General features: G+C 38.8%; 1 protein-coding gene across 3 annotated transcripts in view; it reads left to right on the plus strand.

Moving 5' to 3' along the window:
• The window catches only part of ETNPPL (ethanolamine-phosphate phospho-lyase), a 31601-nt gene extending 23257 nt beyond the window's left edge, over positions 1-8344 (plus strand). For 2 of the 3 annotated variants that reach the window (XM_043970885.1, XM_043970883.1), the window contains exons 10-13: positions 2103-2192; positions 2485-2615; positions 5991-6022; positions 7824-8344. In XM_043970885.1, coding sequence (XP_043826820.1) covers positions 2103-2192; positions 2485-2615; positions 5991-6022; positions 7824-7952 — 382 coding nt within the window. In that variant the 3' untranslated portion in view covers positions 7953-8344. The remainder of the gene's footprint in view (positions 1-2102; positions 2193-2484; positions 2616-5990; positions 6023-7823) is intronic. The other variant, XM_043970886.1, reaches the window with a different exon arrangement.
• Positions 8345-16055: the final 7711 nt, after the last annotated feature.

Raw genomic sequence — 16055 nt, forward strand, 5'->3', positions numbered from 1 at the left:
GGAATCATGACCAAAAGGCTATAAAACTGTGCATACCCTTTGACCCAGCAATAACTACTACTATGTCTATATCCCAAAAAGATCATAAAAAAGGGGAAAGGACCCACATGTACAAAAAAGCTGCTCTTTTTGTGGTGGCAAAGAATTGGAAATTGAGGGGATGCCCATCAATTGAGGAATGGCTGAACAAGTTGTGGTATTTGAATGTAATGGAATACTATTGTGCTTCAAGAAATGATGAGCAGGCAGATTTCAGAAAAACCTGAAAAGACTTACATGAATTGATGCTGAGTAAAATGAGCAGAACCAAGAGAACATTGTACACAGTAACAACAACATTGTGTGATGATTAACTGTGATAGACTTAGGTCTTCTCAGCAATACAATGCCAAAAGACTCATCATGGAAAATAGACTCCACATTCAGAAAAGAGTGAGTGCAGATTGAAGCATACTATTTTAACTTTTGTTTGTTTCTTTCTTTTCTTGTGGTTTTTCCCCCTTTTGTTCTGATTTTTCTCACAACATGACTAATGTGGAAATATGTTTAATATGATTGTAATGTATAACCTATATTAGATTGCTTGTTGGCTTTGGGGGGCTCGAGGTAGAAAAATTTGGGAATCAAAATCTTACAAAAATGAATCTTTACATGTAATTGGAAAAAAATAAAATAAAATGACATTAGAAAAAGAATATAAGCTCATTAAGAGTAGGGACTGTTGGGGCAGTTAGGTGGCACAGTGGATAGAGCACTGACCCTGGATTCAGGAGGACCTGAGTTCAAATCCAGTCTCAGACACTTGACACTTACTAGCTGTGTGACCCTGGGCAAGTCACTTAACCCCAATTGCCTCACAAAAAAAAAAAAAAAAGAGTAGGGACTGTTTCTGTTAAATCACTGAATAGGTGTTGCTTCAGAGAAACCTGGGAAAGGCCTTAGCTAAAAAAGGCCAAGGTCTCCCACTGCATCTGGGATCATCTCCAGTCATCCTGACCTGTGTCATGCCACTGGACTCAGATGAACTTGGAGGAGAAAATGAGGCTGATGACTGCACAGTCCTACCTCACTTAAATCCAATTCATTTTCAAGTCAGGACATCATCCTCCTGATGTCACTGATCCTTTTTGAGAATATAGGACAAACAACAACAGCTTAGCACACAGTAGGTTCTTAACTTCATGATGCAGTTGTTTTAAATAACAAAGACCATTAAGTGAGAATTTATCTTTTTCAAAAAGTATGGGCTGCCAAATAGCTAGGTGGGGCTACAGATAGAATGCTAGGTCTGGAGTCAGGAAAAACTTGAGTTCAAAACCTACCTTAGCCACTTATTATTTGTATGACCTTGGGCAAGTAACTTAACTTCCCTAACCCTCAGTTTCTTCATCTGTAAAATGAGGTAAATAGTAGTATGTAATTCCCAATTGCTGTGAGGATAAAATTAGTAGAATTCACTTTTTTTTTTTTTTGGTGAGGCAATTGGTGTCAAGTGACTTGACACAGCTAGTAAGTGTCAAGGGTCTGAGGCCAGATTTGAACTCGGGTCCTCCTGAATCCAGGGCTAGTGCCTTATCCGCTGCACCACCTAGCTACCCCTGTGAGGATAAAATTAGATAATATATGTAAAATACTTTGTAAATTTAAAGTGTTATAAATGGCATCATCTTCTTCTTCTTCATTACTTTTGTCCTAAGAAGCTAAAGAAAGTTGAAATTATCTTTAGGTAAGCAGTATGCATTGTCAAAAGATAACTAACCTTGGAATCAAGAATACTTACTCCCTGTGTGACTTTAGGCAAGTCACTTAACCTCTGAATACCTTCTTGAGTGGTTCAAAAGATTTGGACAGAGATAAAGAAAGACTATTCTCATTTATTAGCCAAGCAGAAAATGAAATCTTATTTTGAAAGAAATGATTGTTTCTCAAAATAATTAGTAGCCTCTGATTGGTTTTGGTACCTTAAATTAGCCTGAATCTGCAATGGTCAGTGACCCATGTTATTACCCACTACATGAAGTTTTGGGGTTAATGTTGCTTTTTTGAGAAAATGAAGCATTCTTTCCTGATAGAATGAGTATCAATTCCTCCATCTTTCCTAGGGGCATTGGCTTTTTTATTGGAATCGACTTAGTGAAGGATCAACAGAAAAGGACCCCTGCCACTGCTGAAGCACAACATATCATCTATAAGTAAATACACCTTTAGTTTGTGTCTAGTTTGGAAGATCATATGAAGCTTGAAAATTAATTAATTAATTAATTAATCATCTGCTCTGTGGTTGGGATTGTGCAAGTGTGAAAGAGAGAAAAGGGGAGACAAAAAGACAGGCTGAGATTATTTTCCAGCCAGAGAAAAGGGGTTGGGGGAGGGGTATGTTTGTGTTTATGTGAAGACCCTACTAAGAGGGGCTCTTTGCATTTTGCATTATTATTCTGAACCTTTGACATCTATTTACATTTATGTGCATTTTTCTCTTACTAGGATGAAAGAAGAGGGAATACTTATCAGTGCTGATGGTCCCCACAGGAATGTTCTTAAGTTAAAACCACCAATGTGCTTCACAAAGGAAGATGCTAAGTTCATGGTAGAACAGCTGGATAAAACTCTAACGGGTTAGTCTTGCAAATCCTGAGACTGTCCCTCTTTTTCATTTTCCTCTGATCTGATCTGATCTGCCCATGAGTCATCAATGTCTTACTGTCTGTCTATACCCACAGCCTTTGAAGACAGAAATGCCCATGTAACTTTAGATTTAGAAATGGGGGAGGGTGAGAAGAGAGGGGAGAAAAATCTGGTAGAAAGCAGCTTATCAGTTATTTCTCTCTTTAAGATACATTGCAGATTTTTTTTTAATTAATAAAGTATTTTTTTTCCGTTACATGTAAAGATAGTTCTCAACTTTTGTTTATACAAGCTTTACAATTTCAGATTTTTCTCCCTCCCTCCCCTCCCTCCCCCCTCCCCTAGACAGCAGGTAATCTGATATAGGTTATATATATATATATATATATATATATATATATATATACAATACACATAATAACATTAAACATATTTCTGCATTAGTCATGTTATAAGAGAAAAAATCAGAGCAATGATGAAAAACCTCAAAATAGAAAAAAACAACAGCATAAAAACAAAAGAAATAGTATGGTTCATTCAGCATCTACACTCCGCAGCTCTTTTTTTTTTTTCTTAAATTTGGAGATCCTCTTCCATCACAAGTTCCCTGGAACTCTTCTGTGCCATTGCATTGGTGAGAAGAATATAGTCCATCACAGTAGATCAACACTCAATGTTGATACTGTGTACAATGTTCTTCTGGTTCTGCTCATCTCACTCATATCAGCCCATGCAAGACCCTCCAGGTTTCTCTGAGCTCCTCCTGCTCATCATTTCTTACAGCACAATAGTATTTCATTACATTCATATACCACAACTTGTCCAGCCATTCCCCAATTGATGGGCACCCCCTCAACTTCCAATTCCTTGCCACCACGTAAAGAGCAGCTATAAATATTTTTGTACAGATACATTGCAGATTTAAAGTTAGAAGTAATTTTAGAGGTCATAGAGTACAACCCCCTCATTTTATAGATGAGGAAACTGAATTGTTCTGCCCAACTTCAAAGGTGTAGAAGTGAGAGGAGAGGAGAGGTTTAAATGCAGATCCTCTAGACTCCAACATCCATGATTCTTCAAATAAATAAGAGAATATTTCCTCTAGTGTAATGTTTTCTGTTTAACATAAATTTAAAATGAGATAAGTTAATATAAAGAGAGTTCAGCAACATGAGCAATTATTGATTACTTATGGAAACACAGCATAATAGCTTGGCTGAAGCAACTATAGGGGAAGTGGATAGAGCACTGAACCTAGAGTCAAGAAGACCTGAATTCAAAACTAGCCTCATACTCTCTTAATCACTCTGTCTCAGTTACCTCATCTGTAAAATGGCACCTACCTCCTAGGGTTGTTATGAGGATGAGATGAAATAATACCAAGTACTTTGTAAAGTATTTTGCAAGGCATAGGTTATTATTATTATTAAAACCAGCAGATCATCCAAAAATAGAATTTTACTTTGGTATACCTTCACCAAAGTTTTATTGAAAATCATCATCATTATAACAATAGAAATAAGAAAAACATAGAGCATCCTTGGACAGCAATCATAGATCTAGAGCCAAAAGGAAGTTCAGAGGTCATCTAGGCCAACCCCCTCATCTTACAGACACAGAGAAGTGAAAGCATTGTCCAAGTAATAAGTGTCAAAGGTAGGAATCAAATTAAATACTCTACTCTTTGGTATTTTGCTACCTCCTCAGTAAGCAAAGGACTAGTTCTCCTACCATGGATTTTCTGTAAGATCACAGACCAACTAGTTAGAGGAAGCAATGACTATTTTTTTTTGTGGGGCAATGGAGGTTAAGTGACTTGCCTAAAGTCACACAACTAGTAATTATCAAGTGTCTGAGGCCGGATTTGAACTCAGGTACTCTTGAATCCAGGGCCAGTGCTTTATCCACTGTGCCACCTAGCTGCCCCAAGGCGATGACTATTGATGAACACAAACCCATTCATAATGAGATCAGGAATGTCTTTGAGTATAGAGGACATGGTCTCATCAATAGGATGAACATCTTTCTTTTGTTCTCTTCTTCCTTCCTTCCTTCCTTCCTTCCTTCCTTCCTTCCTTCCTTCCTTCCTTCCTTCCTTCCTTCCTTCCTTCCTTCCTTCCTTCTTTCCTTCCTTCCTTCCTTTCATTCTTTCTTTCAAAACAATATGGATTAAGTGGCTTACCTAAGGTAAACTATTAAGTGCCTGAGGCTGGGTTTGAATTTAGGTCCTCCTGACTCCAAGGCCAGTGCTCCATCTACTGCACCACCTAGCATATACTTTTTTCAAGTACATGTTGCAAAGTGTTTGAACAAAAAGGGAAAGATGGCAACTGGCTTTATAGAATATTAGAGTTTGAAGGGCTAGTCCTTTCAGATTTTCCAGTTTCCCAGAGAAGGAAAATGGCATCATAGCATAACAGATTTAATGCTGGAAGAACCCTCAGAGGTCATTAAGTCCAAGCCCATCATTTTACACATGAAACATCTGAGACATAGAGACTTACCCAGGGTCATACAACTAACTGATAAGTGGCTAAGGTAAGTCTTGAACTCAGGCCCAGTGTTCAACTACTATTCCATATTAGTGTTAATATATTTTGTGTTAAGTACAGATAACCAATCAGCATTCCCGGCAAACACTCATCTGAATTTATTACTTGGCCATTTATCTTCAACATTACAATTAAAATATATTTTATGCCTCTTAATTTCAAGGCACTGTGCTAGGAACTGGGAATACAAAGATAAAATAAATTGTAGTTTCTGCCTCATGGAAATTGCAATTTAATGAAGTGGAGATAAGACTTAAGGTAGACTGTGACAAGTATAAAAGGAGAGGTCCAAAGTACTTTGAGAAGATTGAGGAGGGAGAGATCTCTTTTAGCCAGGAAGATAAGGGTAGGTTTCAAGGAGAATATAGCATCTGAATTGGGCTTTGAAGCACGGCAGGGATTTTTACATGTGGAAGTGGAGTAGAAATCTATTTCAGGAACAGGTGGAAGAGTATAATTAATCAAATGGAGGTAAGAAGCAATGGCAGGTTGAGAACAAAGCATGATAAATAGGCTACAGTAGTAGGGATCTCAACTACATTTGAATCAATACTTGCCATTAAGCATTTTCCCCTTAGAGTTTCCTAAAGGTCTTCTTCTCTTCTCACTTTTCAGAAGGACATTCTCCACAGTCTAAATCACTGATTGGAGAAAGATTCAGGACACTGAATCCCTTGGTAGAGGGAATCTACATTAGCACTTGATATTTTTTGTTCCCTCAAACATCTCAGCTGAAGCCTTCCTAGTCACAGCAGAAAGCAGTAAAGGTTTGGTAACTGATCTTCTAATGCTGTTATATTTTCCTTTATGTAGTTTTAGAAGAGTCCACAGGAACCAGGACCAAAGTAAGATCCAACTTTCCTCTTTTTTTATGGGGGTGGAGGCTGGTGAGGGATCAAAAACTTTCTACTGAGATATAGTGACTAAGTCTTCAGTAAGAGGTTTGCAATTTTGTAGACATACAAAATATTTGCTAACATAAAGTATTCCCTTTCTTCCCCTGAATAAGTCAACAACATCCAAAGCTGAACTACTAGGATCCTTTCCCATTGGGGAGTTAGTAGAAGGAGTGCTCATATTTCATCAGAAGTATCCCTTTTCTATTGGGAAAGAATGCTAACAGAGGGAAATTTCAAAGAGAGGATCTCAACTGCAAAAAGACAATTACACCACAGTTCACACCTACACCACAGTTCACAGCAAAGAAAAGATCAGTGCTGAGAAGCCTAAAGATCAATATTTCACCCTTCAATGAATTAAAGTAGAAGGCCCTCATGGAACTAAGAGCTTACAAACTATGGCTCTGTCATAACATGGCATGGTTCCTCTTTGTTTGGTGTTCTCCCAGCAGGGGGTCATTCTATAGCTGCAGTCCCTGCCAAGGGCCTTGGCAAAAAGAAGGAAAAACCTGAGAGGATTTCATGACTCCCTCTGGGGTTGTGTACTTTTTACACTGTATATATTTTGTGTGTATGTGGTCATTTGTATGTTTTCTCCCCCATGAGAATGTGTCCTCCTTGAGGGAAGAGATGGTGTTTTGACTTTCTTTGAATCCCCAACACATAGTACAGTCCAGGCCACATTGTAAGCACTTAATAATTGCTTATTGACCAAGTGATCGCAGAGGTGCCAACCTTTTCAGAAAGAATTTCTTGTGCCCAAGATCCCGAGGGCAAATGCAGCAAAATCAGCCAGGTGTTTCTCATGTTGTAAGCTCCCCTTAAAAAGATTTGCCCAGTGGCTCCCGCATCACCTGCAATGATAGCAGATGCTAGCCTGCTGACCAAAAAGAGATGATCACAGGCTAAATAGGCATACAGCTGAGAACTGTGATTTCATTGCTATTGGAAACCACAGGTTGGAAGACAGCCAGGGTGTGACACCAGTCAGGACTTGACTCCTTATTTTCCTGACTCCAAGGCTGGTGCTCTCTCCACTATACCAGGCCTGCCCAATGACTATAAATACTGGTCAAGAAATCCTGCTCTGTTAAGGAAAGGATCCTTCTCTACTAGAAGCCTGCTTTATTTTACTATTCAAGTTTAAAGGTCATAAGATGAAAGATCCTTTGGTCCAATGCCCTATTTTACAGATTAGAAAACTGAGGTCCAGAGAAGTTAAGTACTCAAGGCCACACAGGTCATAAGTGTCCCTTTTCTGAAACTTTAGATTGGATTCACATTTGGCTGGGGAAGATTCTTGTAATTAGCACAGTGTCTGGCATAGATTAAGTGCTTAATAAATACTTTTTTTCTCTTAGATCCATTAAGATTGGATATGTGAATGTTTTAGATCAAATAGAATTTGCTTAAAGGAAAATAATTAGGGTTTCCAAAAATCACTCTCAGGCTTGTTTAAAATACATTGTTTTGCAAGCATTTACATTTCCATGTACATACATATTTTTGCATACACTGTTTCATATGAATTGAAATAAAATATCTCTGAAACGGGGGGGGGGGGGGGGGGGGGGGGGAGGGCAGAAATGGACTTGAGCCCAGACTTCAAGCTCACATTACTTGTGGAAAGTATCTATGGAAGAGAAGAAAGGGTTCAATTTTTGTCAACTATACTGAGTAAATTTAGCCAGGGAAATTTATTTACCTTTGAATAATTCACTGGAATTTACTTGGACTTGTGTTGTAGAGGCTTACGGAGGCAAGCTCAGACAGTGCCAGTGACAACAGCAGTCAGATCGGTGAAAACACCAGTAAAAAGAGAAATGGATTGTTCACAGAAAATCATACAGTGCCTGAGAAAAGGATCAGGACCTGAGATTCATGGCTGCGGACTAATGGAACAGCAGGATTTAAAGAGAAGGAGCAGAAGTGACCAGCAGTTTTCTTTTTGGCTTTTCCTGCTGTTAATAACCCATCTATTTAATGGTGGCACATAGTGATTGTTTATTCTGTTTGCATTTGTAAATAACTTGATAAATAAGCAATGAGCAAAAAACAACAGCTAATCAAAATACCTGTTCTAGGATATCCTTTCTTGACCTTTGTGAAATAGAGTGCTTTTTATTCTGTTCTGTGTGAAATTTAAATATTCAGTATCAAGAAAATCCCATGTATATTTTCCATATCTTAATGATTAAAAGTACAAGGCAAAGCACAGCAACCATGTCAGATTTGAAACTTAAGGGATCTAAATAAAATTTAACCCTATAATGATTTTATATGCAAACATATGTTTATAGGTCGCAATAAGATCATCCGTCTTAATTTTCTATCAAAAAAGTATCAAGTTCCCCTCCTTCCCTACAGACAAGTGCCAAACTTTAACTAGGAGGTGATAATATATTCAAAATCTCTGGGGGAAAAAAGATAAAATTGAAAAGATATCTAAGAATTGATACAGAGGAAGCAGGTTGGGGTAGAGAGTTGGTAATGTTGGAACCTACTCTCATTGGATCTGGGTTGAAGAGGAAACAATGTATACATTTGTAGGGGTGTAGAAGTCTTCCAGACATAAAGAGGTCAGAGAACTGGGGGACAGCTTTGGGGAGGAAGTTTTAGAAGGTTGTGTAGATTAAGATTTAGAAGGGTGGGGGAGAGAATAAGGACTAGGAATGTAAGGGGAGAAGATAAGGTAGTTGGAATAGGGTAAAAAGAGAAGTTCGAATAGTGGGTAAAAATAAGGTAGAGGGAAATTCACAAATAGTAATCATAGTTTGAATGTGAATGGGATGAACTCCTTCATAAAATGGAAATGGATAGTAGAATGGATTAAAAATCAGAATCCCGGGGCAGCTAGGTGGCGCACCGGCGCTAGATAGAGCACCGGCCCTGGAGTCAGGAGTACCTGAGTTCAAATCCGGCCTCAGACACTTGGCACTTGCTAGCTGTGTGACTCTGGGAAGGTCACTTGGCCCCAATTGCCTCACTAAAAAAAAAAAATCAGAATCCCAAAATATGTTGTTTACAAGAAACACATTTAAGAATGAGATACATACAGAGTTAAAAAGGAGGATTGGGGTAGAATTTATTATACTTCAGCTGATGCAAAATGGTAACTACATTTTGATAAAAGGCACCATAGAAATATCAATTAAACTAAAACATCTGAAAATTTAAAAGAAAAAAAAAAAAGAAAAGCTAAATGAATTACAGATGAAGATGGGTAATAATATTATAATAGTGGGGGGATTCCCTTCTCAGAACTAGATAAATCTACCCAAAAAACAAATAAGAAAGAAGGCAAGGAATTGAATAGAATTTTAGATAAGCTAGATGTGATAGCTATCTGGAGAGAACTAAATGGAAATAGAAAGGAATACACCTTTTTTCTCAGCATTATATGTACTTATACAAATATATATATATATATATATAAAATTTATAGTTAAAAACAGAAATATTAAAACTATCCTTTTCATATCACAATTAAATTAAAATTATATTTAATAAGAGCACAAAGAAACAGATTAAAAGTTAATTGGAGGTTAAACAACCAAATCTTAAAGAATGAATGGGTTAGGCCAAGATGGCGGAGGAAAGGCTCCAGATAAACCTGTCCATTCACGCCCAAATAATGCAGTAAAAATCAAAACCCAGAACAGCCTAATGCACATAAGAACAGAGTGAGACTATTTCTCCACAAAAGAGGGCAATTCTGATCACCTACTGATCAGGCTGAACAGCTCAGCACACTGTCCCGACCCAGCCAGGGACACTGCTTCCAGCGCAATGTCAGAGTCTTCAGCACCAGCAGCTTCTGAGGCTCCGATTATGGACTGGTGAGGGGGTTCGGCGGTAGGCCGGGGTGAAGTGGAGGCAGTATTTACTGGAGTTGGGGCAAAGGGCCCTGGGTCTGAACCAGTGGGCTGAATCGAGTGGTGGTGGCCCAGTGGGGGAGGGGTAAAAGCACGCCAAGCTTCCGACCATAGAGAATCAGAGTTCAATTAGACTTCTGTTTCCAGGTCAGAGAGAAAGCGGCTGTGATTACTCACAAGCCAGGCAGCCTGAGAAGAAGCCCAATCACCCCCTGGACCACGCTGTGGCACGAACAGTGTGTCCTGGAAGCAGCGCTACACTTTAAGAAGTAAAAAGCCAAGAAATACTAAGCCAGGATAAGTAGGCAGAGAAAGCAGAAGACCATCGAAAACTTCTTTGGGGGAAAGGTAGACCACAATACATCCTCAGAAGTAGAAGATAATAATAGGGTCAAAGCTCCAACATCCAAAGCTTCCAAGAAAAATATGAACTGGTCTCAGGCCATGGAAGCTCTCAATAGGGACTTTGAAGAGAAAGTAGGAGAGATAGAACAAAGATGTAGAGAAAGAGAGGAAGGAATGGAAAGAAAGAGAAATGAGAGCAATGCAGGAGAGTCATGAGAAAAAAGTCAACAGTTTGAAAAGCCAAATGAAAAAGGAGATTAAAAAACTGTCTGCTGAAAATAATTGCCTAAGAATTAGGATTGAACAAATGGAAGCTAGTGACCTTATGAGAAACCAAGACACAGTAAAGCAAATTCAATTGAATGAAAAAATAGAGGGCAATGTGAAATATCTCCTTGGAAAAACAGCTGACCTAGAAAATAAATCTAGGGGAGATAATTTGAAAATCATTGGACTACCTGAACACCATGACCAAAACAAGAGCTTAGACACCATCCTCCAAGAGATTGTGAGGGAAAATTGCCTGGATATTCTAGAAGCAGAAGCTAAAATAGAAATTGAAAGAATCCACCGATCACCTCCTGAAAGAGATCCCAAAAGGAAAACCTCCAAGAATATTATAGCCAAATTCCAGAACTCCCAGGTCAAGGAGAAAATATTGCAAGCAGCTAGAAATAAAGCAATTTAAATACTGTGGAGCTCCAATAAGGATAAAGCAAGATCTAGCAGCTTCTACATTAAAGGACCGGAGGGCATGGAATATGATATTCCAGAGGGCAAAGGAACTGGGACTACAGCCAATAATCACGTACCCAGCAAAACTAAGCATCATCTTTCAGAGGCAAACATGGAATTTCAAGGAGAAAGAAGACTTTCAGGCATTTGTTATGAAAAGACCTGAACTGAATAGAAAATTTGACTTTCAAATACAAGACCCTGGAGAAGCATAAAAAGATAAACAGGAAAAAGACTTCATGAGGGATATTAAAAGATCAAACTATTTATATTCCTACATGGGAAGATAATACTTCAAACTCATAAGAACTATCTCAGTAAGGATTTAACAGAGGACACAGGTCTGAACTGAATACGAAGGGATGTTATGTTTTGTTCTTTGTGGGGTGTCTTATGTCTGGGGCTGGATTTGGGCTTGGGGCCTCCTGGGTGCAGGCCTGGTGCATTGTCCACTGTGCCACCTAACTAACCCATAATGACATCCTTAAAATAGGGTTGAGGTGTAGGAGAAATAGACTGGGGGAGGGGGAAGGGGAGAGATGGTCTGGAGAGAGGTTGTTCACCTGAAGGAAACAAGAAAAAAGCTTATGGAGGGGAGGGGAAGAGGGGGAAGGAATTAGGGAGTGAGTGAACCTTAATATCATCAGAATTGACTCAAAGAAGGACTAACATACATACTCAAGTGGGTATAGTAATATATTTTTGCCCTGAGGGAGGGGAGGGAGATAATGGTGGGGGGGGGGGAGGGGAAGGAGGGAAGGGCAGATTCGGGGAGAGAGCAGTAAAAAGCAAAATACTTTTGAGAAAGGTAAAGATGTTCTGTATAACTGCAAAAGTATGACATATTGAATTGCTTGATTTCATAGGGAGGGTTGAGGAAAGAGGGAGGAAGAAAATTTGGAACATAGAATTAGCTCAAAGACCTTAAACTCATCAGAGTTGGCTCATGGAGGGAATAGCATTCACACCCAGTTGGGAGGAGTAATCTATTTAACCCTACAGGAAAGTATGAGGGGAAGAGGATAAGGAAGGAAGGGTGAAAAAAAAAGGGAGTGCAGAGTAGGGGAGGGGACAGTCAGAAGTAAAACACTTTTGAGGAGGAATAGTTTAAAAGAAGATAGAAAATAGAATAAATATCATGGGAAGGGAATAGGATGGAGGGAAATAGTTATGATGCTTGAATATAATGGCAAAACATATGGTACCTACTTTGCTGGGCTAATATGAAGAAAATTCTTTGTCAAGTTTAAGGTACTTTATTTAGGTTATGATGAACAGGATACTATCAGAAAAACCTGGAAAGACCTACATGAACTGAAGCAGAGTGAAATGTACTGTATACAAAATAACAGCAATAGTGTAAGATGATCTGCTGGGAAGCATGTGGTTATTTTCAGCAAGGCAATGGTCCAATATAACCCTGAAGGACTTATGAAAATGGCCACCCATCTACAGAGAAAGAAGTGATAGTATCTGAAAATAGATGGAAATACATTTTTTTTTTTTGGTGAGGCAATTGGGGTTGGGTAGCTTGCCCGGAGTCACACGGCTGGTGGGTATTGGGTGTCTGGGGCTAGATTTGGGCTCAGGTGCTCCTGGTTCCAGGGCCGGTGCTCTGTCCATTGCGCCACCTAGCTGCCCCTGGAAACACATTTAAAAAATCTATATTTTTTCTCTTTGACAGTTCCTCAGTCTGAAGTTTGGGGAGTTTTTTGACTGTTTTCTCTCACAACCTAGCTAATGTGGGAATGTTTTCCATGACTACTCATATATAACTTATTTTGAAATGCTTGAATTCTAGTGGGTGGGGGGTGGGAATGGAGGAGGAAGAGAAGTTGGAACACAATTTTTTTAAAAAATTGATGTTAAAATTTGTTTTTACATATATTTTGGAAAATAAAATTCTATTCAATAAAAAATATTTATAATTCCAAACAACAAAAAAAAGAATTTGTGTTTTAGGGGCAGCTAGGTAGCACAGTGGATAAAGCACTGGCCTTGGATTCAGGAGGACCTGAGTTCAAATCCGGCCTCAGACACTTGACACTTACTAGCTGTGTGACCCTGGGCAAGTCACTTAACCCCAATTACCTCACACACAAAAAAAATGTGTTTTAAATGATTATATTGAGCCACTATAGTAGCCAGAGTCATTAGGAAATAAGCTATTTTGTTGTGATTGGTAAACTTTTTTATAGGATTGTGTGTTCTAAGAAGGGAAGGAAAATTTCAATAATAAGGGTTGATACCAAAAAAAAAAAAAGAATGAATGGGTTAAAGAAAAAAAATCACAGAAATATCCATAATTTCAATAAAGAGAATGATGATAATGAGACAACATATCAAAACCTATGGGATACAGCAAAAGCAGTTGTGAGAAATGGGTAGTTGTCTCCTCTCAATGTGGATATAACAGTCAGTCATACTCCCCCTGACCTGTTTGTAGGACAAAGGTCTCAGATCCCCTTCTCCCCCTCAGGTTAGCAAGGTCACATGGTTCAAGGAGCTCTGGTCTCAATAAGGTCCGCTCCAGAGTTGTGTCCATATAAGGAAGTATAAGTTCCACTCCTGAGTTATGCCCATACGAGGAAGAGGGGTGGGAATACTGTGTTCCGATTAGCTAGTTTTCACGCGTAGATTGTAACCCCACCAGTGATGAAAAAGGGGAGGATCCATTCACGTTAGGGACTAGGGAATAAAACAGGGCCTTCGAGCCCCCTTTCTGGGCACCCACTAGCTGTACACTAGGGTGCCTCCTTCTCATGAGAAGAAAATAAAGCCTTTGTCACTTTGCTGCTGAGTTCCTGAGAGTTATTTTTTTTTAATTTTTTTTTTTTTAGGCAATGGGGGTTAAGTGACTTGCCCAGAGTCACACAGCTAGTAAGTGTCAAGTGTCTGAGGCCGGATTTGAACTCAGGTACTCCTGAATCCAGGGCCGGTGCTTTAACCACTGCGCCATCTAGCTGCCCCTCCTGAGAGTTATTAAGAAGAGGACGGATTTTTCCCTCACAGCAGTGATTAGAAGAAAATTTATATCTCTAAATACTTACATCAGTAAAAAAGAGAAAGAGTAGACCAATGAATTGGGTATGCAATTTAAAGAACTAGAAAAAGAACAAACTAAAAATTCCCAATTAAACGCTAAATTGGAAATCCTAAAAAATAAAGGTGAGACTAATAAAAATGAGTGCAAAAAATCCCTTTCAATTAATAAATAAAAACTAGGAGTTGGTTTCATGGAAAAACAATACAACAGATAAACCATTGGCTAGTTTGATTTAAAAAAGAAGAAAACCAAATCACTGGTATTAAAAATGAAAAGGGTGAATATACCTCTACGATGAAATTAAAGCAATCATATGGAGTTTCTTTGTCAATTATATATCCATTTGAGTGAAATGGAAGAATATTTACAAAAATATAAATTTCCTAGATTAGCAGAAGAGGAAATAGAATATCTAAACAGACTTTCTTATAAAAAGAAATTAAACTTGCCATAAATGAGCTTTGTAAGAAACAAATCACCGGGGTGGGGTGGGGGGCAGAGCCAAGATGGCAGAGGAAAGGTAGTAACTTGCCTGAGCTCTCCCCAAGATCTCTCCAAATACCTTCAAATAATCCCATAAGAAAATTCCTGGAGCAGCAGAACCCACAAAAGAAAAAAAAAGGGGAAAAAAAAAAACCAGGGTGAAATATTTTTCCAACCACAGACAACTTAGAAGGCCAGCAGCAAAGTTATGTTGCATTGGGATGAGAGTGGAATTCAGACCCAGCCACAGCCACAGCAAACCAGGAGCAGGTCTTGGGAACCTCTGAATCAGTGGTGGCAACAACTGCTTCTGGATCTCAGCCCACAAATGGTAAGAGATGGGGGCGGCGGGGGCGGGGGCGGGGGGGGTGTCGAACAATTGGCCAGGAGATCACAAGGATCTCTCTGCTAGCACTGAGGCAGGACTCTGTTCTTTTGCCCATACACTGATTCAGGTCACAGTCTTGGGTGACAGTCCTAGGCAGGGGAGGAGCACAAGCACACAAGAGCTTGCAGCCTCAGTGGAGCAGGATTCTGTTCATAGTTCCAGGGCAGAAAAGCAAGCTTGTGGTTGCTTGCAGAGGCCAGGAGAGTGGTAAATATACCTCTCTTGAAATCATACCACCTTGGAAGAACAAAAAACTTACAAATACCTAAAAGTATCTCTGAAAACAGCTGTACAACTCCCCTGAAGCTTGGACAATGTACCTTCCATGCTGGAAGCAGTGCCCCACTTCAACAAAGAGTTAAAAGTCAAGAAATAGTTTGGGAAAATGGGCAGACAGAAAAAATGCTGACCATAGAAAATTTCTATGATGACTAGGAAGATCAAAATACACCCTCAAAAGAAAGTAACAGTCAAAGCTCCTACATCCAAAACTTCCAAGAAAAATATAAATAGGTCTCAGGCCATAGAAAGGCTCAAAAAGGACTTTGAAAATAAAGTAAGAATCCAGAATAATCCCAAAGGACTATTGATACTATCCACCTCCAAAGAAAGAACTGATACTGATGGAACAGACAGAAGCATGCTATTTTTCACTTTCTTTCGCTTTTTTCCTTTTGATCAGGTTTTCTTGTACAGAATGACAAATATGGTAATGTTTTACATAATCATACATGTATAACCCATATCTGATTGTTTGCCCCCTGAGGGAGGTGGAGTGGAGGGAAGGAATGATGGATAAAAATGTTTATAAATAAAAATCTTTATTATTTTTTTAAAGTAAAATAAAGAGAGCTAGAAGAAAAAATGGAAAGAGAAATGAGAGTGATGAAAGAAAATTATGAAAAAAGTCAACATCTTAGTAAAGGACACACACACACAATACTGAAGAAAATAACACCTTAACCAGACTTAAATAGACTAGGCCAAATGGGAAAAGAGATACAAAAGTTCTCCTTAAAAATTTGGGTTGACCAAACTGGAAGCTAATGGTTTGATAAGAAATCAAGGAAGCATAAAGCAAAACCTAAAGAATGAAAAAATAGAAGG

This window comes from Dromiciops gliroides, chromosome 6, assembly GCF_019393635.1.
Source record: "Dromiciops gliroides isolate mDroGli1 chromosome 6, mDroGli1.pri, whole genome shotgun sequence".
Lineage (NCBI taxonomy): Eukaryota > Metazoa > Chordata > Mammalia > Microbiotheria > Microbiotheriidae > Dromiciops > Dromiciops gliroides.